The 22,411-nt window shown below is 41.9% G+C and overlaps 2 protein-coding genes across 2 annotated transcripts in view; both read left to right on the forward strand.

Moving 5' to 3' along the window:
- The first annotated feature begins 207 nt into the window (after nucleotides 1–207).
- On the forward strand, nucleotides 208–10,440 carry ldhd (lactate dehydrogenase D). The gene is made up of 11 exons (XM_084060199.1): nucleotides 208–398; nucleotides 1,152–1,264; nucleotides 2,063–2,204; nucleotides 2,624–2,765; nucleotides 3,598–3,757; nucleotides 4,272–4,471; nucleotides 4,918–5,046; nucleotides 5,199–5,326; nucleotides 7,557–7,647; nucleotides 8,220–8,331; nucleotides 9,672–10,440. The coding sequence occupies exons 1-11, from the start codon at nucleotides 306–308 to the stop codon at nucleotides 9,835–9,837; spliced, it is 1,476 nt and encodes a 491-aa protein (XP_083916325.1). The 5' UTR covers nucleotides 208–305; the 3' UTR covers nucleotides 9,838–10,440.
- Nucleotides 10,441–12,560: 2,120 nt separating this feature from the next.
- znrf1 (zinc and ring finger 1) overlaps nucleotides 12,561–22,411 on the forward strand; it is a 48,054-nt gene continuing 38,203 nt past the window's right edge. Inside the window, exon 1 of the mRNA XM_084059904.1 lies at nucleotides 12,561–13,699. Coding sequence (XP_083916030.1) covers nucleotides 13,294–13,699 — 406 coding nt within the window. The 5' untranslated portion in view covers nucleotides 12,561–13,293. The remainder of the gene's footprint in view (nucleotides 13,700–22,411) is intronic.

Consider the following 22,411-nt stretch of genomic DNA (forward strand, 5'->3'; position numbering starts at 1 on the left):
TTAGCCTCTGAGATGTAGTGGAGTAGAAGCAAAAGTGCTGACAATTGGAAATACCCCAGTAAAGTAAAATAAATACCTCAAAACTGTACTTGGGTAAATGTTCTTCACTTTTTTGACTTGCAGCGCCATCTTGTGGTCAGAGAAAGGATCAACCAACCACGTGTTCACGTTTGTCAACAGACAGTCAAACTCCCCCGGATGTAAGTACAACATGACCTTCTGTCTAAACCATGGAGTTATCATATAAAACCCGGGTAATTAACAGATAAGTAATACAACTACAAGTCATAATATATCCTGCTACAATGACCACTGCATTGACAACTTGTCGCGTATTGCTACCTCACCACCTGCCTCGTCTCATGCAACGTCGACATATAAAGGAACATGCTGCAGGAGTAAGTATAGGCTGCATGTATCTATTTATGTCTAAGCTGTAACACGTTGCTCTAACAGTTGTGCATGATGCATTATATTATACAATATCCAGCATATGCTATGTAGCATTAGCTTTCCATTCCGACGTTAACTAACCCTATACCTAACCCTAACCGCACGCGGAAGCCACTAGTCGGAGTAGTGAGATGTCGGAATGCAGACATTACCCCTTAGGCGAGACGTGTTCACCACAACGCTGATCAAACGATTTGCAACCAAACACAAATAACTTACTGTGTAGGACAATGTCAATGACAATTGTTTATATGACAATGTCATAAACACTGTCATTTCATATTCAAGATATGTCAATGTGCTTTTGATTTTGGTGGTTTATAATATAGAATAATTCTTATTAATGATTACACTGTTATGACATCAGTCACACGTGTGTGTGTGTGTGTGTGTGTGTGTGTGTGTGTGTGTGTGTGTGTGTGAGAGAGAGAGAGAGAGAGAGAGAGAGAGAGAGAGAGAGAGAGAGAGAGAGAGAGAGAGAGAGAGAGAGAGAGAGAGAGAGAGAGAGTGTGAGTAAGTAGGCTAAGTAAGTACATTTAATTGTATTGCACTTCTCACAGAGAGAGCTCTCAAAGTGTTACATACAACAGAAATAAAAACACAGCAACTTGTTGAAAGTGTGTGTGTGTGTGTGTGTGTGTGTGTGTGTGTGTGTGTGTGTGTGTGTGTGTGTGTGTGTGTGTGTGTGCCTTGAACAGGTTAATGGCCTGGAGAAGGTGGTCTCTGCATTCAGGTCTGTGTGTGGCGAGGATGGTGTGACTTTGGTTGAAGCCATAAGAGAACAGCATGGCAAAGATGAGTCTAAGCACAGGTCTGTCTCTGACTCACTAAATACTTTCCATATGGTCTGCCTTATTAAGCTGGGTCTATTCAATATTTCCCCCAGAGGGTTAGTCTTTGTGCCTATGGCTTTTATTGTTGTGACATGCTATTGTTGTTTCCTTTCCTTGGTACATTGGCTGTATTGTTTGTTTTCCTTCTATATGACATACATCTATCAATGGTATCTTCGTAATAGATGTGTATATTCTACATTAATGTCATTTTGTCCTACAGTGGCATCCACAATTCCCAGTGAATGCCACTTCTTTTTCTCCCTCACATTTTACTGAACCCTTGTGTTAATCGTAGGTCAGGATTACAACTCCCATGAGTATTGTCACTGAAATGTTTGGCACAGGTGTGACACATTCATCAATCAAATCAATCAAGTGATGACACCCTGAACCTTTATATACTGTCATAGTCACTGATTGCTTTATGCCTGAAGAAGGTCAATGACCTAAAGCTTATATAAAAAATTACTCAATACACTCACAGTTTTGAGTGTGCGGGGGGCAGCTGTTCATTTGGTTTCCTTTTGGCACCAGCACCTGTCCCAAGTCTACTGACAGATGAGCAGTGTTTTTTCACTATTTTGACTGATTCCTTGTGTATACCATTTTAAAATGATTTTGTAAGTGAAATAAACAAACAAACTAACCAACAAATAAAGACTTGTCTCTAGTACACACAAAGGCATTCATTGCAACCCCACCTTACACACGCATACAGCTCAACTGACAACTGACACATGATATTCTGTATGCCTGATGCCACTGCTGTCCAGGTGTCGTCCTCCAGATGTGGTGGTGTTTCCTCGCTGTGTTGAGGAGGTCAGCCACCTGGCCAAGATTTGCCATCAACATTCACTCCCCATTATACCGTTTGGCACTGGAACAGGCCTAGAGGGAGGGGTTGGCGCTTTGAATGTGAGAGAGAACTTTATACACAAAATATATATTATTAGGGCTGCAAATGTCATTTATTTTCTTATCCTATTCTATTCTAACCACTTACAAATTAACAAATTGGTTATCGTAACCACTTATGCCCCATTTTATACTATAAATACTATAAAATATACTATATACTATAAAAATAGTGAAAACAGTAGAACTACAAGTTCACAACGTGTCGCACGCTGTGAGCTTGTAGATCGACTATTTTCAAATTTTTGGAATAACTTTAAAGCCATGCCGACATTGGAATCGATTATTTTATTATATGATCGATTATCCAATATTTATCTATAATCGATTAAATCGATTTGCTTGATTAACTTTTGCACCCCTAATTGTTATTGCTATTGTACACCAAACTGTACGAACTCTTTTTTCTCTTCCCCCAGGGTGGTGTTTGTTTCAGTCTGAGGAACATGGACCAGATCCTGGATCTCCACCCGGAAGACTTTGATGTGACGGTGGAGCCCGGTGTGACGCGCAAGGCTCTCAACTCCTACCTTCGAGACACGGGCCTGTGGTTTCCAGTAGGTGAGTCCCATCATTGACTCCTTGTGTAGCTCAGTGGACAGGGCTGTCACAATTATTATGTCTGATCTCAGTTATTTGAGATAATGGTTACTTTGCATTGATCGTCAGAATCGTTTCCATTCATCTGTATAAATGAATCTGTTGAAAAATCTTTGTACATTTTCAAACATAAAATGTTTGTGCGAAAATAGCCGATCTATAAGTTCTCGCGATGAGAGGCGTTGTGAAATTGTGGATCGCCTATTTACACTATTTAAAAAAAATGATTAATAGTACAATATTTGTTTTCATTATTGGTACCGGTCATTTCAGTAATTTCTTTGTACATTTAAGTTATTTGTCATATCTGCCTTGTGCAATTTCTGTTTACAAAGCCTTTACAATTAAATCGTTAATCACTATTATTTGTTTGACTTAATGATCAATAACATTTCATGATTGTGACAGCCCACCTTTTGTAACTGAGGATACCAATATATTTGTACTTCTACTTCTATGTCTACATTTCTACTTTTACTCAACCCATTAAGACCGGGAACACATCTGTGTCATTTTAGACACAGATGGCTGTTCAAAAATAGCAGATGTACAAGCTCATAGCGCACTGACTATGAGCTTGTACATCTGCTATTTTAGAAAAATATCGTGAAAAGTTGTGCAAATCTTTCAATATATATATTTTTTAAAGCGAACATTTGAAACTCAAATCTTTGCTTCTGGGGTTTATTTCTTATATATTTTTCAAAAAACTGTTTTATTTTAGAATCGATCTCAGGTCTTAATGGGTTAAGTAAAAATTCTGAGCATTTGTTCTGTTATGTTATGACCTCAGACCCGGGAGCAGATGCGTCTCTGTGCGGCATGGCTGCAACCAGTGCATCTGGTACCAATGCAGTGCGTTACGGTACCATGAGAGAGAACACTCTAAACCTGGAGGTGGTGCTGGCAGATGGAACCATCATACATACTGCTGGGAAAGGCAGACGAACCAGGTACAGTAGCTTTTAATGTCTGACTCTGCGTAGTAGGATCTTCATATGGCTTACTTACAGCATTGTTTCCCAAACCTTTTCATGTCAAGGAACCCCAAATTGATATGTATTTGGCTGTGGACCCCCATTTGAAAATATTTTGTGCCAGGGACCCCCATGAGAGAAGATTTGTGTTTTTGTGTTGTATGACAAAGTATAAAATGGGGCTTAAGTGGTCAATTAGACTAATCAAATGGGTTAATTATGAAAAATCGATTAGAATGTTTTTGCCTCGATTCATTGATTTATAAAGAAAATAAAACAAATGATCAAAAAACTTGCTTCTCAATCATTCGATTAATCGAAAAAGTAATCGATGGAATAATCACTAAGAAAATAATCAATAGTTGCAGCTCTAATATCCAGGCACACCATTAGATTTAGCTCAGATCCTGATTCAGCATCTTTTGCTCTCCTTCATTCCATTCTGTTCTGTCTCACTTCCGTTCTCTCTCTCTCTTCCTCTATCCTTCAGGAAGACAGCGGCGGGGTACAACCTTACTAACCTGTTTGTGGGGTCAGAGGGCACGCTTGGCATCATCACCAAGACAACACTCCGTCTGTATGGCGTCCCAGAAGCCGTTGTGTCCGCTGTGTGTTCCTTCCCCTCTGTCCAGGCTGCTGTGGACAGCACCGTGCAAATCCTGCAGGCTGGAGTGCCCATCGCTCGCATCGGTGAGCTTATATTACACTTAAGCAATATATTTCGGCGTTCGGCGAATGGCGAATACAGAAATTGGAACATTTCTCCTATAATGACATGCCCAAAATAGGGACACAAGGTTGAAAGTGGTTCATTCGTGCCAGGCCAGCAGGATTACCCCTCCAGCTCTTAACAGGTCTTAACAGACTTAATAAAAGATGAAATAATGATTGAGACGATGTAGGATAGGTGGAGGCTGTGAGTAGAAGGAGAAGAGCTTGATCAGGACGCCTGTCTTTTTGGAAAGTATAAACATGGCCAAGCAAGGCCTTTTAGGTTAGTTCTGCTCATCAAACATTAGACAAAATAATAATATATAGTATTGCCTCAATTTTATATTCTGTATGTGCTAACTTCCTGTGTGTGTGTGCACGCGTGTGCGTGCGTGTGCGTGTGTGTGTGTTTGTGTGTTTTCCAGAGTTCCTGGATGATGTGATGATAGGTGCATGCAACTCATTTAACTCTCTGTCCTACCCGATTACTCCAACTCTCTTCCTGGAATTTCATGGCACAGAGAAAAGTCTTGAGGAGCAGGTCAGCACAACAGGTGTGTAGGTCTGTGTGTTTTCTCTCATTTGTGTCTTGTGTTTACTTTATGTGTAATTCTAGAGAAATCAGCGTGCGTGCGTGTGTTTGTCTGTGTGTGTGTGTGTGTGTGTGTGTGTGTGTGTGTGTGTGTGTGTGTGTGTGTGTTTGTAGAGGAGATCACTCAGTTTAATGGTGGTTCAGAGTTCCAGTGGGCACGAGACACAGAAACACGTAACCGACTCTGGAAGGCCCGCCATGATGCCTGGTATGCTGCGTTGTCACTCAGACCGGGGTGTGAGGTAAGAGACTCTGACGACTGTCAACCACTTAAGTCCTATGATAGTAGCAAAAATAACAGATCTACAGGCACACAACATGTCGCGGTGCGATACTTTGTGAACTTATAGATCTGCATTTTTTAAATATATATTTTTTAAATGTGTGCCTCCCCACACATTTTATGTATGAGGCGTTTTGGTTCTGGTTTCTAGTCTGGTCAAATCTCATCAGGTTCTAGAATGCATTGTAGTTCTACAACCTTCAATAAGTGATTGTTAAACATAACTTAAAATAAAGTATAACTAAAATGAATTACAGAATCCAGTCCACACTACAAATATAACGACAGCGACAGTGGCCAACGATATCTTTGGAATAACTTTCAGAGCAATTTGATGAACCATAGAAACACTGACAGACAATCAAGTAACGGAGATAAGGAGACCATTATTAATAGCTAACGCTAGCTGGTATCTAGCATTACCTCATGTAGCCTAATGACAAATGTATCCATACTGCATACGTATTGCATCGGGTGAATGCCCGGGGGCACCAGCCAATTTGCAGTTCTGGGAATATATTAAAATATAAAAAGCATAAATAGCTTCCGTGGACAAAAATGGCAGATGCAACATTTATAAGAGCACTTGATTGAGCTTTTATGAATCATTATTCTTAATAAGAAGTAGAATTTGAATAATAAGAAAACTGTTGAAAAATAGCAGCTGTTAGTAGCAGCTCATTACCACAGGCGAGGAGCGATATATAGAGCGACGACTGACATTGCCATTCTTAAAGCATTCTTAGTGCCCTGTGCTCTCACTAGTGGGGCTAAAAAAGAAAATGTAAAATGATCGTTAGTTACAGAATTGTACTCTGGATATATATACACTATGTATACAATTATATTGTATACTCACTGAAGGAGGCATTAGGAAAGGCCATAGGTTCACCTCCTCCTGCAGTCTGCATATTAGAATGAGATATCTGGTGTGACATTTTGGGCTAAGGGTGGCACTAGAGGAAAGGCCACGGTAGAGTTCATCCGCCACACTCAGCAACTGCACTCAGAAAGTTTCATACCATCGCTGTTGGGCAGATTTATGTTTTTTTCATAAATTAATGCCCTATTTTATACTTAACTCATTCACTGCCAGAATTATTTCTGGCCGCGTTTGCCCACTGCCAAGATTTTTCATTGAAAAAAAAAAGTACTCAGAAGCCGAGATACAGCATTTTTAAGTTTTAAGTTAACAAGGAAGTGGATGGGAGTCTAGATCTTCGAAAAATCATATCTCCTTGGTCTTTGGGTGAAATAAAAATAGTGGCTTAGGGACAGAAGTCGTTTTAGTCGTTCTAGGCAGGGAATGAGTTAATCGTATGACAGTGTCATGCTAAAGTAGCAAAGCTAGCCAATCTACAAGCTCACACGTTGCGATGCAACACGGCAGCTTATAGATCTATTATTTTCACTATTTGTGAAAGGTTTTGAAATGCTTTGAAACATTTCACCAGGGACACCAGGTTGAAAAAAGTATTTTTGGGGGTTTTATAAATACTTAACCAATGAAAAGTACTTGTTAATACTAAATAATAAGGACATTGGATCCATTGGAACACAGGTTCTTCTTCTTTTTTTCATTTCTTGAAAAGTAACGGTTTTGGGCATGTGCAGTACAAGGTTTCCGCCCGACAGCGACAATATATTTCATATGAGATATCTTGTATGCAAATGGAAATATTTACTAGGGTGGTGCTAAAGGAAAGGACATGGGATCACCAGAATATGTAGGGTTCAACTTCTTTGTGCAGAGTGAAGGTGCACAGCAAATGTCATAGAAATCCTGCCTGTAGTGTTTGAGATATGTTATTTGGGACCAAAATGTTGGATGGACTGATGTACAGACTGACTGACTGACTGACTGACTAACAGTGGCTAACAATCATTAAAAAATGTTTAGATCATTACTTCAGCTGTAGATTTGTATTACTGATACCACTGTCTGACACCACAGCCATTTTGAACCAATCTCATTAATGAAATTATTTGAATATTGAGAAATATAAATGATAACAAAGATGCAAATTTAAGTCAGTGACCTTAAGTGTGTGTGTGTGTGTGTGTGTGTGTGTGTGTGTGTGTGTGTGTGTGTGTGTGTGTGTGTGTGTGTGTGTGTGTGTGTGTGTGTGTGTGTGTGTGTGTGTGTGTGTGTGTGTGTGTGTGTGTGTGTGTGTGTGTGTGTGTCGCAGGCCTACTCTACAGATGTGTGCGTTCCTCTCTCTTGTCTGCCTCAGATCATTGTGGAGACTAAGGAAGACCTGGTTCAGAACAGACTCACGGGTAAATAGAGTCAAGAGAGTCGATAATGCTAAGTAAATCACTAACTAGAATATTATACAGATCAACCTGTGTGATGGGGTGTGAGGATGTCCCTCTACACACAGTGAATAGAAAGGTCTCTGTGCTGGTTTAGCAAGGCTTTTAGCAAGGATCACACTCTATTTCAAGCTGGGATTTTAATTAGTAAATAATTTAATTCACACAGGGGGACTTGGAGACTAATGATAAGTAACAGCCCTTTGGTCTTACTCTAATGTGACCATGTAAATCTCCTTAGTCTTTGGTTCAGCCCAAGCACCAACAGTAAAATCCGTATTAGTTTAACACTTAAATTGTAAAAACAGGACAGTGATAATATGGGATGGTTAATGTGTAGATTCAGTCGGTTCTCATGACAATACATTCACTAGTTATTTTCGCGTCACGATGCAACACTTTGTGAGCATGTAGATCTTTTGTTTACATTTGTGAACATTCTGCCTACAGAATAATGACATGCCCAAGATAGGGACGCCAGGTTGAAAGTAATTGAACAGTATGTTTAGATTGCTGTCCGTCTGTCTACCTCCCAGGGCCCATAGCAGGCCATGTGGGTGATGGTAACTTCCACTGTATAATGGTGCTGGACCCCAGTGATGAAGACGAGGTCCACAGGGTCCACCTCTTCGCTGAAAGACTGGCCAGGTAGTGTGACCTCTCTTTTTCTTATCTTCCTATTATCCATCTGACTCTGTAGCTATATTCCACTGAACAACTTTCCAACGCCGTTGGAAAGCATCTGTGGCCAAAAATCTGTTGTAGTGTGTGGTGTGTACACAGTCGAGGCGGGTCGTTAGTTGTAGTGAGCCGTCACTCGCTGTTGTTGAAGGTCGATAGCAGCGGGGTGGCGGAAAAGGGGCAGAGAGGGGCGTAGAGCTCTCTGGTTGGCTGTTTAGCCTTTTCAAAGAGGGGTAGCGGGTGCGCACCGACTACACAAATTGGTTTCAATTTTGTTTTCACCGCACAAACCTGAGTGCTCATTCCCCAACTAAATCATGGGGCAATAGCTGGATTAGATTGACCATGTTATCAATTGAAAATCATGATGATTATGATGATGATAAAGTTGGATGACTTTCCGGAGCGCAAAGCTCATGCCCAATGTGGTAACCTACTTGCACAGAAATGACAGACCGCTGTGCCAACTTTTTCTAATCATTCTTGCTATTCATAATAATATGGTATTATATTGATATTATATTGATTGATACATTATATTGATTGATTGAAAATGACATGTGTGCGCATCATGCTGCCACTGGCTGCAGGCACGCACTGTTTATCGTTTTAACATTAAAGCGGCACTATGTCATTTTTTGTTTATGAATAAAATGTAATTTTGTCCAATCTGTATGGTAGAGTATGTTAATACAATATAACTCATACAATTGGGGTGGTTGTATTTTGTCTCCCTGCACTTCTATTGAGACATTTAGATTGTGTCAAAGGTCATGTCTGACCTATACACAGGATCTGACATGAATTTTGACCTGATGGTCAAGATTCAATTTATCCCCTGAGCAACAGGCAGGCTCTATGAACTCAATGGTAAAAATGTCAGCACTTGCACAGGAAACCGGGTCCAAATCCAAGTAAGTTACATAGTGCAGCTTTGAATAATAGCGATATGATAAACCAAAATAGTCTACAGTTTAGTTCAAGTATAACCTCGTGCCAATGTTGTGTAAGCCCCCTGCTGTGCAGTGGTCATCTTTACTGCTATGATTTCTCAAATAATTTAGGCATGCACATGTTCATATGTTTGTTAGTTGAAAAGCGAACGTCAAGCCATATCTTTGCACCATACTAGTAGCTGACTGTATGTGCGGTGAGTTGCATTCAGCAACTTTTTCACACCTTACAACTGACCAACTTCATTAGACTTACAGTCTGTAGTAGTCTGGACAACAAAGTTAAGTGTGTAGCCCACTTTACATTTCTCAGCAGGGTCTTTAAATGGAAGTAATACATGTTTCTTCTTGTAGGCGAGCCCTGGCCATGGATGGTACATGTACTGGCGAGCATGGAGTTGGCTTGGGGAAGAGAGCGCTCCTCTGTGAGGAGATGGGACCCTCAACTATGGAAGTCATGCAGGGTCTCAAAGCCTCCCTCGACCCCAAAAACCTGATGAATCCTGGGAAAGTTCTGTAACATTTTCTCTAGGGGAGCCCGCAAAAAGCACTCTGTTTAATTTCCTGGGAGCTAATGTGAATGTTGGCAAGGCTTTTATTTTATAGTTCATTGTACGATGGTGTCATGTGGTGACCATATATAGCAAGTCAACAAGCTTTTTAACAAGCAATTTAATTGACCGCTTACCCTGTTGTTGGTTGACTAATAGTTCATGTTATTTACTCTGATCTTGCACTTTGTGAGTAGCTCTGTATAAGAGCGTCTGCTAAACTATAATTGAAATAGTAATCATGGTCCCAATGTTCTTTGAGGTGACATTTTCAAATATCCTAAATTGTATGTGCTGAGATCATTATGCAGTACATCTGTCTGCCACAATGTGGCAGCAGTGTAACAATTTTGTAAAGGCCTCACAGGTCACTAAGGACAAATTTCTGTTCTGCCAGGCATGTGAATCACATTAGATGGAGAGCCTCAAATACTCTTCATTAAATTCTATATTGATAGATATTTTTCATAACTTTAATTATTTATTGAATATTTCGAATGTTTTTAGAATGCACTTTAATATTGAATTGCCCGATTGTACATGGTTAATGTACAGTATTCGTGCTATGACTGAATGCCATTTCTCTCATGGAGAATTTAGATTTTGGAAATAATAAATAACTAAATAACTGTGAAATTGTTTTCTTATGGAAATTACTTTCCTGACTTATGCATTTTGCTCCAGGGTATGGTGAATGGTGAAAGCAATGCAGTGCAATATACAATGGTACAGGAGGAGCTTGTGTGTGTCTGTGAGAGAGGGAGAGAGAGAAGAGTGATTGGGGATGAACAAGTTGCCTAGGTGAGAAGCTTGATGTGTCCTTGACTCCTTGCTACCAAACTTATGCTGCTTAATTACTCATTTGGTGCCTTGATAACTGCCTGTTTACCAACAGTAGGCTGCTCTTCCATTGTACGACTTTTACCTTTAAATCAATAGAGAAAAGCAGTTAAACACTGGATCTACACATTGCCGTTTTGTCTAGTACAGTCACCAAAGAATGGTTTATTGATTTTTCTCTACACCCTCGGGATCCGGAAGTGAATCATTTAACATACTATGTTGGGAACTTGGGTCTTGGGTAGCCTAAAGTCTACTCTGTGTGTCTGTCTGTCTGTCTGTCTGTCTGTCTGTCTGTCTGTCTGTGTGTGTGTGTGTGTGTGTGTGTGTGTGTGTGTGTGTGTGTGTGTGCATGCGCGTGCGTGCGCATAGAATCTATAACCAAGTTCAAGAAATGCCTTATAAAATCACCAAACTCACTGATTTTGTTAGGCTACCTCATGCAGTTGGCTGTGCCAAAATGTGTGTAGACTCTGCTACTTGCGTGCATAACAGAATGACATGTTTACAACTGTTAAGTTAAGTGGCTAGTCTCACATACTTTGTCATACTTGGCCATATTGGGTAACAAAGGCCAAGTAAAACAAGAAGCACTACACTACAGGCTATTGAAGGAAAACAAAAGACGAACCAATAGCCTAATTAGACATGCATGCGGATTAGACCAAGTAATCCCATGAGCCTGAAGTATAGTCATTTATCATGGTGAAAAAAATGAATGTCACATGCACAACTTGATAATGACAACAGAAGCCAAGCCTGTATGCAGGCAGCTGGTCCCATTGGGTATGAGAAAACAAATAATACAAAAATGGTATATATATATGTTTGTGTACTTAAGGTTCACATCTAGAGTTCGGACTGGTACGCGGCCTTCACACCTACAGTATGTCACAACGCCTATCCGACCAATATGTCTGAGTCATAGTGAGTCGGGGTCATTGTCAGAGTAGCTGTTTGGCGGTGTCCATTTTGTGCCCATATATGGAGATCACTGTATTTGTCTGTATACATGTGTCCCTTTTATGCCCATACAGTATGGAGATCCCTAATGTCATTATTATATTGCCATACCCTGTATATTGGCATGCCCATATATGGGCATATTGGTTGGATCGGTGGTTCTGATATGCCCATATGTGGACATAGGTTGGGTCGTGGTTCTGGACAAACCGCATATCCAAACGACTGCGGTGGGCACTGCATTCCCTCGAGTCCTTGCCAATGCACACACCGAGTTTGAAGTTGGTCTTCCCATATATGCATATGACCATATATAGGCATAGAGGTCGGATATGTGGCTCTGGACAACTGGAGCGCCATAAATACCTATATTTTACGTATTGGGTTTGTTGTTTATGGTTACGGCTGAGTGATAGTGACATGCCTATATAGGGGCACATCGGGTTTGTTATTTATGGTTATGTCTGAGTCATAGTGACATGCCTATATATGGGCATAAGGGTTTGTTTACATTATGTGTGAGTCAGAGTGAGCAGTGAGGTGGTCCTGCCTATATGGGCATATTGGGTTTGTTTATGGTTATGTCTTCTGAGCCTCTGAGTCAGAGTGATGATCAAGTGGCCATGGTCCAATTTTGAGCCAATCTTAATATAGAAGATATATAAATATATATCTATAAGATACATACTGTATATCCATCCCTCCTGGATAAGAATCAAACAAGCGTGTCAGTGCACGATCCCGGACTCTGCTCTGTTTGTATTGCACGTTGAGTTTGCGCACTGAGCGCCTCCATTGTCTCGCCAGCAGTAGCAGCAGCAGCAGCAGCAGCGGCGGCGGCACGGAGCGCTTCAGAGCGCAGGGGAGCGGTGTTGGTGTGTCAGTGACCCGAGTGCACTGCCGAGTCTCCTGGAAACCAGCGACAGACGGCAGGATCAACAACGTCGCTGCCTGGCCAGACCGACAGACCGTCATCGGCGGTCAGACAGACAGCAACAGTTGTCATGATGGCTGAGATCAGCTGAGGCAATAGAGAACAGGCGAGATAAGAGGAGTGAACATTGCGGCGGTGCTGGATGTGCTTGTCATCCTCGCTGCTGTTGTGATTTGGGGCAGGCTGTGTGTCCTGTCATTGGCACGGAGGGAACGAGGGGGGGGCACGGAAAACGTGTTGCTGCTGCGAGTCCTGCATGTAGCATGTTATAGAGGAGATCACTGGAATATAACATCCATTTTATCATTCGTTTGTCACGTCGTCCAACTTGTTATTTCCGACTGATTCTCTCGAGGTTTATTTCTGGTTCAGGTGAACCGCTCATGTTCCGTTCAGCAGGGGAACGGGCTGTTGCGTCTGCAGAGACAGAGACAGAGATCAGCCCCAGCTGCTGCTGTAGGCAGACCTGACGATCCTTCTCCCCGGACTGACTGGAACCAGAGCAGCGGCAGCCGTTCTGTCGGCGGGCGACCACTGCAGACAGACAGACATAACAGGCAGACAGGCGTGCCAGGAGGAAGGGGAGGGGGGCGATAGCCTGTGACGGCTCTCTCGACCCCTTTGCGGATCGAGCCGAGCCCCGTTTCCGACGAGAACCCCCACCCATTTTTCTCGGGGTGCGCTTTGGATGGGGGGCAAGCAGAGCACGACGGCAGGGCGGCCCCGGGGTGCTTTTCCCGGCGTCTCTACGGATGACAGCGCCGTGCCACCCTCGGCCCACTTCGGCCACTACCGACCGAGCGGCACCATGGGCCTGCGGAGCCGGTCGGTCAGCTCCGTGGCCGGAATGGGCATCGAGCACCACAGCCCCGCCGTGCCCTTCGGGTTCTACACCCCCAGAGGGACGGACTCGGACAGAGCCGGAGGGGGGTCTGGCGGCACTAATAATAACGCCGCCCCCCACGGTAACGGCTACCAGGACACGGGGGGCGGAGGGCACCACACGGACGGTGTCCTCTACCTGGGGTCCCGAGGGTCGCTGGCTGACACCTTGCCCCTGCACATCGCACCCCGCTGGTTCAGTGGCCACAGCGGTAAGTGTGTTTAAAAAAAAGGCAAATAAATAAACACACGCACACACACACACACACACACACACACACACACACACACACACACACACACACACACACACACACACACACACACACACACAAATGCAAAAACACATCTGCGCACTTTCCTGTAGTTGGCCAATGAACGCAGGTGCCATATTTTACTGCCACCCATGGTCAGGAGCTTCACCCCTGCCTCAGTGTTTGTATGTATGTGTATGAGACAGAGAAAACAGAAGGAACTTTCTATACATATACAGCACACCTTAATACATCAAATAAGTCTAAATGAAATCAAGGGCTTCTCCTGTACTATAGGTTCTGTTATTTGTGGAAATAGCTGTCTGGGTTAGGTCTAAGTCTGCCAGCAGCAGAGGAGACACTGTTATGTCATTGTGTCGGATTCAGAAAACTATCTTTAGTGTCTGTGTGACATTGAGGGGCTCTGCCACAGACAAAAAAAAGAGAAAGAGGAATCAAACCTCAAAATAAATGTTGTAGGGAGAGCCCGGTCTTGACCGTCTGTGCATAGGTCATTCCTTGTTGTGTGAGGTGACTCTCATAAGCCTGTTGCCAAATCTGTCTGAGTCAATTAGTCTGGCGATTAGAGAGGAGAGAGAGAGAGGTGTGGGGAAGGGAAGGAGAGAAATGGAAGGGAGGAGTGATGGAGAGAGGAAGGATGGGAGGGAGGGAGAGGAGCAGAAGGGTGAGGTGGGAACCTGGGAGGGAAGGAGGGTGGGGTGGGATGGAGGGAGAGAGGGATAAAGGGTTGAGTTGATGGGGCAGCAGAGGAGAGGTTGTTCATGGTTATCATAGGCTTACCTTTGTTCCACAATATGTTTCTGTGTGACTGAGCCTGTCAGGCCATGAGCCGAGAGCCTGATTTATGCTTCAGGGACAAAGTGTCGTGTGACACAAATAACATATTTTTGTTGCACGACACTCACCGAGGCATAAATCAGACTTCAGACACCGCACATGTACAGCAGCTAGTGACACACTGGCCTTAGCACGCACACATGCTCGATGCATGCACATGCATGCACATGCACACACAGTTACAAGAATACAAAACTGAATGCAGAGAAACTCACAAACTCACACACCTCGACATAAACTCCCTAGATTATAGACACATTCTCTTCTCACAAACGCACACACACACACACACACACACACACACACACACACACACACACACACACACACACACACACACACACACACACACACACACACACACACACACACACACACTGAGTAGCCGGGCTCAGCGAGGTCCCCAGGCTCTCATTACAGAAACCCCAACCAGCTCACGGCAGGAGAATAGCAAGTCAGACGTCAACATCCCAACTGTTTTTCCTTCCCTTTATCACCTAGCAACCCTGATGTGCTTTTGTATCAGTGGGAGGAGATAGCTCTGTGGGGACGCTGGGAACAGCTTCACACCGGTACAAGAAATCTCAGGAGAATGGCAGTGGACAGAGATACAGGCTACAGAGGCCCATGGCCTTCAGTCTATGGTTGAAATAAAGACAGCCTTATCAGTGAAGGGCGTGTGTGGTGGCCAGTAGAGCATGACCAATGCCAGATTTTTGAGTTTGATGCGATTCGTCGTAGACCACCGGCGATTACCGATGTTTTGACTGATAATCTTTGATTTGATTCGATTTGATTTCTATTTGAGAACATTTAATTTATAACCAAACAAATAAATACAAATAAACACAAATCACCTTTAACATAAACTGAACTTTATTTATTTAACCACTTATGCCTAGGCTATTCAACAATTGAAAAAAATGTGCTGATCTGCTATAATCTGCTAAGCATCGGCTGCATGATTGTAGATACCGATTGATTGATTGATTGATTGATGTACTTTATTTAGTAAGACATGAGATCATCAGTACATGGAAGTACAAATTCACAATACAAGGTCTACTAAACTGGAAGACTCATTAAGCACTGAGCTTGTTTAAGATGAGATCCACGATGAGAGCACACAAATCATGATGACATATAAGAGACAGACAGATATACACACTACTATACGGAATGTCTTACAATCAGCTTATAGGTTACTGGTATGAAGAGTGAAAAATATGTATTGAAAACCGATGTTGTCAATAAAGTCAAATCATTGTAATATCGCTCTGGCTCTATCTATCAGTGAAGGACTTGTATGGTGGCCAGCACAGGAAAACCTTCTCTGATAGTTATTGTGATATTCTGTCAGTGTTTAGTCAAGCAGTGTGTGGTAAAAGAAATGCTGGTAACAGACACATACAATCAGGATGAATGTCACTGTGGAATGTCATGTTTTCATTGAGTTTTTAATGGGAGTGCACCTGTCCATCCATTATTATGAATGTGTAAAATGTTCTACCTTCTTTGCAAGAAAGACAGAATTAGAAAATAGATTTGACTAAAGTGATGCTGGCTTTATAAGGTGACTGTCTCAAGGACATCTTGACTGGACTAACATACTGTAGGATTGATTGGTCCACAGTTAACCACTCTTCCAAGTGTTAGCTTCTATTTCTTGTGAACCACTTAAAGTTCAAGTGGTTAGTATAGAGTAGATACGTGGTAAATTGACCTGAGTTGGCTCTGTTCTTGGTCCACTCTTTTTCCCCTCTACACCAAATCTCTCCAGCGAAAATAAAAGATCTGCAAGCTCACAACCTGCCCCATTGCAATGCGTTGTGAGCTTGTAGATCTGCTATTTTCTGCAAATGTTCCCCTCAGAATAGGAATCCCAGGGTACAAGAACACGTTGAGCTGCTGCATTCTTTTCTCAGAACTTAATTGCGTGTTTGGGGATTCTTAATTCTGAGTTCTAGAAGATAAAATAATTCAACTTTTAACCAAACAACATCATATTTTGAGTGGATTTTCAATTGTTGCTTAGCAACTAGAGCTACCACCACAGCATTCCCCAAGCATCTGTTTAGCTTGAAAATAGGTTTCCAGTGGACACAGGGGCTTAGTACTGTACTTCATCAACCGATCATTATTTACAAAACTCAGGGGGAGTAGTGGATGCAATCTTTTCTATATCAATTGTTTGTTTATTGGCCTTTGAACCAGCATAGTTCACAGAAGGTGACTATTTGAGGAGCAAGGATCATGTGGGGGTATATCACAAGTGTCTAGACTAGGAGCAGAGAAACAATTGGAGCTGACTGTTGTTAAGCACTGAAGTGGACAGATAAATTGCTGCCCTCCTGCGAAATATCCTTTGAGTCACACTCTCAACAAGTCAATATAGATTGATTTAAAAGAGCCACCAGTAGTGAGAGAATAAAAGTTATGGATAAAATAGTTGCCCAAGGTTCAGCATTGAAAGTACTCTATATTACTTAAATGAAAATAGCAATACCACAATGCAGAAATAATCTTGTTAAAAGCAAAATTCCTGCAAGAAATGGAAATGGAAATACACCAGTAAAGTAAAAGTACTTCAACATTGTTCTCAAGTACAGTACTTGCATAAATGTACTTAGTTAATTTCCACCACTGCCGAGGTTGGAAACCAAGGCCAACAAACGTGTGGTTTGAATTCATGGCTGTGGAGACACTAGAGTTAATACGGAGATTCCGGATGCAAAGGAACCAAAAAAAAGAGAGGAAAACATGGACCTTTGGTGCTTCACAGAACGCCTGCATACCAACAAAGGCGAACCCCGCCAGCAGCGTCCTCCATGTTTTCAGCAAACTCCCACTGTTTGAAAATCACAGCAGGTCAGCCATTTCATTCACAATGTTAGTTCCTCCTTGACAGTAATGTTAATCAATTTATTTACGTAAAGTGTTGATCAAATGCTCCTTTTCTCCTTGTCCTTGTGAATCAATAAGTCTATGGGTAAATGATAAACAGATTATTGCAGGCCATTTGTTGTGCAGGCCCTCATTATCCAACTGAGGGCCAGCATATCAGCCCGAGCTGAAGGCAAGGCCTGGGGCTCAAGGTATGCCCGAGTTTGGATGACCTTGCACACTGACGATTTCCTGGATCATGATCTACTGTATATGTATTTTAAATAAGATTTAAGAATGAAGAGGTGGGCAACCATCGTTGGGGCGTCTGTTTCGGTGACTGGATGATCTGACAATATCTGGCTATTTCATCAGTCATCCTGGGACACTCAGGCTTGCTGATCTAAACAAATCACTGACCTTTGTGACTCTTGGCCCGCCCCCTTATATTCATATTCAATTGTATCACAGTGTTTGATTGACAGCTCCCAGGGTTTGGCGTAACAGATCAAATTAAAAGCGTAATAGAGAATGAGTAGAACCATTTGACTTTCCCCATAAATAATTAACAGGACTTGTTTTTACATGCTGGCAGAATCCATGCTTTGATGTATTACAAGTTGTTTCCATGCATTCCCCTCTTATGGAGCACAGGACAATTGATAATAAATAATAATATGATATTATTATATAATAATATATTATATCTATATTAATAATATATTTAGACTGACTTATATCATGGCAAGGAAGCTATACAATGCAATGTTCTAAGTTCAGTGTAATTTGAAATCCCAACAAGAAAGGCAGTGACTCCAACCTCCTTTAATTGTGTGAGCCACATTCTTGCAGTGACACGGAAGGCCTAGGGCAGAACGTTTGTCTATCTTCTGCTGAATGATTTATTAAAAGATGGAAAAATATATTTTACGAGTGCGGCCCCTTTCCTCTTTGGATATCCACATTCTTGCTGAACAAAAGAAGAAATCAGTTCAGGACGGCAATATATTCAAGGAGGCATTTCTTACAGCTGCTATAGGATTAGTTTGATTATTTTAAGAGCAAGACTGAAATCATGAAGCCACCCACAGCTCTCAGTTGTCGAGAAGAACATGAAGAAAATGGATGTCGTGCTGTCTTTCTGCAAAACGTTATTTTTAATAGTCCAGTACTAGCTGGTGCTTGGACTCATTTCCCCCCCTACTCCTTTGAAATAGCCAGTTCATATTCTGTTTCTGTTACAATTCATGATTTCTCAAATATCTTGATTGTTGTGAATCTTTCTTTCTTTCTTTTTTTTCTCTTCTCCATCTTGAATACATTATTGTGATTAGCAGCCTATAATAAGACTTAAAAGTGGTAATAGTTTTCACTATCTGCTTGGCAGAGCCGGAGATGGTAGATTTCTCCATGCAGCCTTGAAGGGACAAGGTAGATCTCACGCACCAAAAGGCTCCCCACCCGTTATGCAATATCAATGAATACATTTGAACTCTATTGAATTATCCTGTAACAGATGTCACTGATATTTTCCCTGTTGCCTGCCAACAATGTCATGGTCTGAATATAAATTAGTAATAATAATCGGCACCGACATTGACCTCTCGCCTTGAAAGAGGCTTGGTCCTGTGAGATGTGTTGAGTTTGCTCCCCTCATTCACGTCTAGCCAGATCAATGCTTGTCTCTAATAACACTCCTTTTACAATTTTTATTTTATTTTACTTTACTTGAGTATGTCCATACTTTATACTTGTACTCCACTACATCTCATTGGCAAATATTGTACTTTTTACTACAATTATTTGTAGATTTATAGTATTACAAAACATTACATTAACCACTTAACCCTATTTTATATTTTGTCTATCGAGACTCATTTTAAGCTTTACATTTTGTAAAGAATTTTATAACGAGTATTTAACCCTATATACTTTGTTGTATGTCTATACCAGTGAAAATAGCCAATCTACAAGTTCACAACTTGTGAGCTTGTAGATGGGCTGTTTGCCTATTTTCACCAAATGCTTGTCTATTTTCACCTATTATGACATGCCGGAATGGGGACGCTATAGGATTCATGTGGGTAAAAATACATTGTTTCAGACAGAAGATTTCGAATATTGGTGGAAGAGAGACGGCAGAAAGAAAGAGAGAGGCAGACAGACAGAGAGAGATAGAGAGAGGGGAGGACACACACACACACACACACACACACACACACACACACACACACACACACACACACACACACACACACACACACACACACACACACACACACACACACACACACACACACTCAAGCCAAGACCTTTATGTTCATGAACCATCTAGCGTTGGTACTGGTTCATGAAGGCCCAATCAAGCCCTCTTTTCTATTCTAAAATAGACAATAGCATACAGTTTACGCTTGCCTGGATTGTACTCTGCTCTGCTGCTCTGAAAACACTTAACCACTTAACCCTCTATTCTAACCTGAGTTACAACTGCACTTGGACTGCTTCTTTCCGTCTACACCAAATGTCTTTGGCAAAAATAGCCAATCTTCAAGCTCACAATGAGTCACGTCGCGTTGTGAGTTTTTAGATCTGCTATTTTTGGCGAATGTTCCCCCCAGTAATAGTATGGGGCGAATGTTCCCCCCAGTATGGGGCGATTGTTCCCCCCAGTTCCCCTCCAATATTAGGGATACTGGGTCTCAAGTGTTTAAGCCTAATTTATACGTTGTCGCATGACAGTGTTGCTCGCCAAAGCGACTGATTGTCAAGCTAACAACGTCATTAGCTTGACAATCAGTAGTTTTGGAGAGCAATACGGTTGTACACTGAATTATAAAGGCAGCCTTCAGCCTTTTACTCTTTGTTCCTCAAAAATAGCTGCGAATCTTGTGGAGTGGTCCCTCTCCCCCTTTTTACCCTTGCAAAAGTTTGACATGCTTTGTGTGGGCAGCTGGGCACATGCGTTTATGTAGTACACGTGTGTCCGTGTGAGAGAGAGAGAGAGAGAGAGAGAGAGAGAGAAGGTAGAGGCAATCGTCACTGGAGAGAACAGATTGTCTCTTTAAAATTCTAGGCAAAGGTCGGACAATACAGAAGACAGAGAGAGGCTGTACAATGTGTGTGTGTGTGTGTGTGTGTGTGTGTGTGTGTGTGTGTGTGTGTGTGTGTGCGCCCGCGTGTGTGCGTGTGTGTGTGTGTGTGTGTGTGTGTGTGTGTGTGTGTGTGTGTGTGTGTGTGTGTGTGTGTGTGTGTGTGTGTGTGTGTGTGTGTGTGTGTGTGAGACAGAGTGGGGGCTGAACATCTATTCAGGTGTTAAAGAGATGCATTAATGTTAATCACGACACAGGCTGCTAGGAGTCTTGCCACTGCATTTGTAATGTAGACTTGCATAGTCTCCCCTTGAGAATGCATGCATATACGCGCAAGCACGCACACATGCAAGCATGCAGGCACAAACAGCCAGACACAAAAAGCAGTAGTAATCAAGTTATTGCTGTTGCTCATATATGTTTATTTAGTCATATACTGTACAGGTAGAGATCAAATAAGCCGAACTTAGAGATAGAGGTAGATGAAATGGTTTCTTCCACAGTCAGGATGGAACAATAATCGATTGAAGACTTGTGTTTCACTCATGTCTGTGTGATGAGGATTTGATATATCAATCCATAGTATGGAGAATGTCTTTAAATTACTCAGACTACTGCTACCACTAATTACAAATGTTGGTAACATTTTCTGTGAAACCCATGTCTAATGCATTATTAACTTACTTACAGTATAATGCATTATAATCTGCTCATAACACTGTTTAATTATCTCTGTCCGTCTGTGCGTCCATCTGTCTGTGTACAGCTAATCTCGGACACCAATGGACCGATCGGCGTGAAACTTTGCATGCACACACACCCAAGGAAGACTCTCCAGTCACACACCCATTTCAAATCAGCCTCATGGTGATGCTATAACAGGCTGCTTCACGTGTTGGTCTATAACTCTTAAACCCTGGTGGTATAAATTCATGATTTTCCCCCGGATTCCTTGGGCCACACCCATTTCCACTTAACTAGATCTTCCACCATTTTGCATTCTCTTTAAAACACTTTACGCTTTTTGCTACTACTCCTACACAGTTTATCCAACACTCACACAACTTCAACATATATCATTCAGATTTTTATATTCCATTCCAAAGTTTGTGGGAGGGGCCCATTTAACAGAAAATGGCAAAAATCATGAATGCAGTGTCCGATACATTTTTATTGTATGACCTCTGGTTTCAGAGTTATAGTCCAAAACATAAAGTGACCTGTCTTAGCGCTACCATGACACAGATTTGAAACAAATTGGGTGGACGTTCTTCCTTGGCCTACTGGGACTGACGTGTGCATGTAAAGTTTGACGCCTATCGGTCCAGAGGTGTCCAAGATTAGCTGTACAGAGATCGGACACGGACACGGACACGGACAGGGGCGAAAACAAGATCACCCACTCGGTCGGCCTGGTGGAGATAATGACCTGCAATTTGTTGACTTTTATGGTTGAGCAGCACAGAAAATGACACAATAAGCATTTGCTTTTGTTTCCCCGCTGTGCAAATGATCAAAGTTGATGTATTGTTATTCAAACAATGTGATTGGTCTTTTTGTGCCAGGCCTGCTGGCACAAAACGATAGGTTGGATTTATCACAGTTTGACTGTAGGGACCTCACTAAAAAGTTTAGATCACTGCAATTAATAACAAATAAAAAAGTATACTGACGGATGAATACAGTAGGTGGGAAGACAGACAGACAGAATGATGTATTGACAGGAAAATGAATGGATGTGAAGACAGATGGACCGCTGGCCTGACTGACAGTGCCAGAATAGGACTGAATAAATTATCAGTGAAACAGATAAAATGAATATGTTCAATTAACATCCGTT

The sequence above is a fragment of the Gymnoscopelus microlampas genome (genome assembly GCF_963454915.1).
Source record: "Gymnoscopelus microlampas genome assembly, chromosome: 6".
Taxonomy (NCBI): domain Eukaryota; kingdom Metazoa; phylum Chordata; class Actinopteri; order Myctophiformes; family Myctophidae; genus Gymnoscopelus; species Gymnoscopelus microlampas.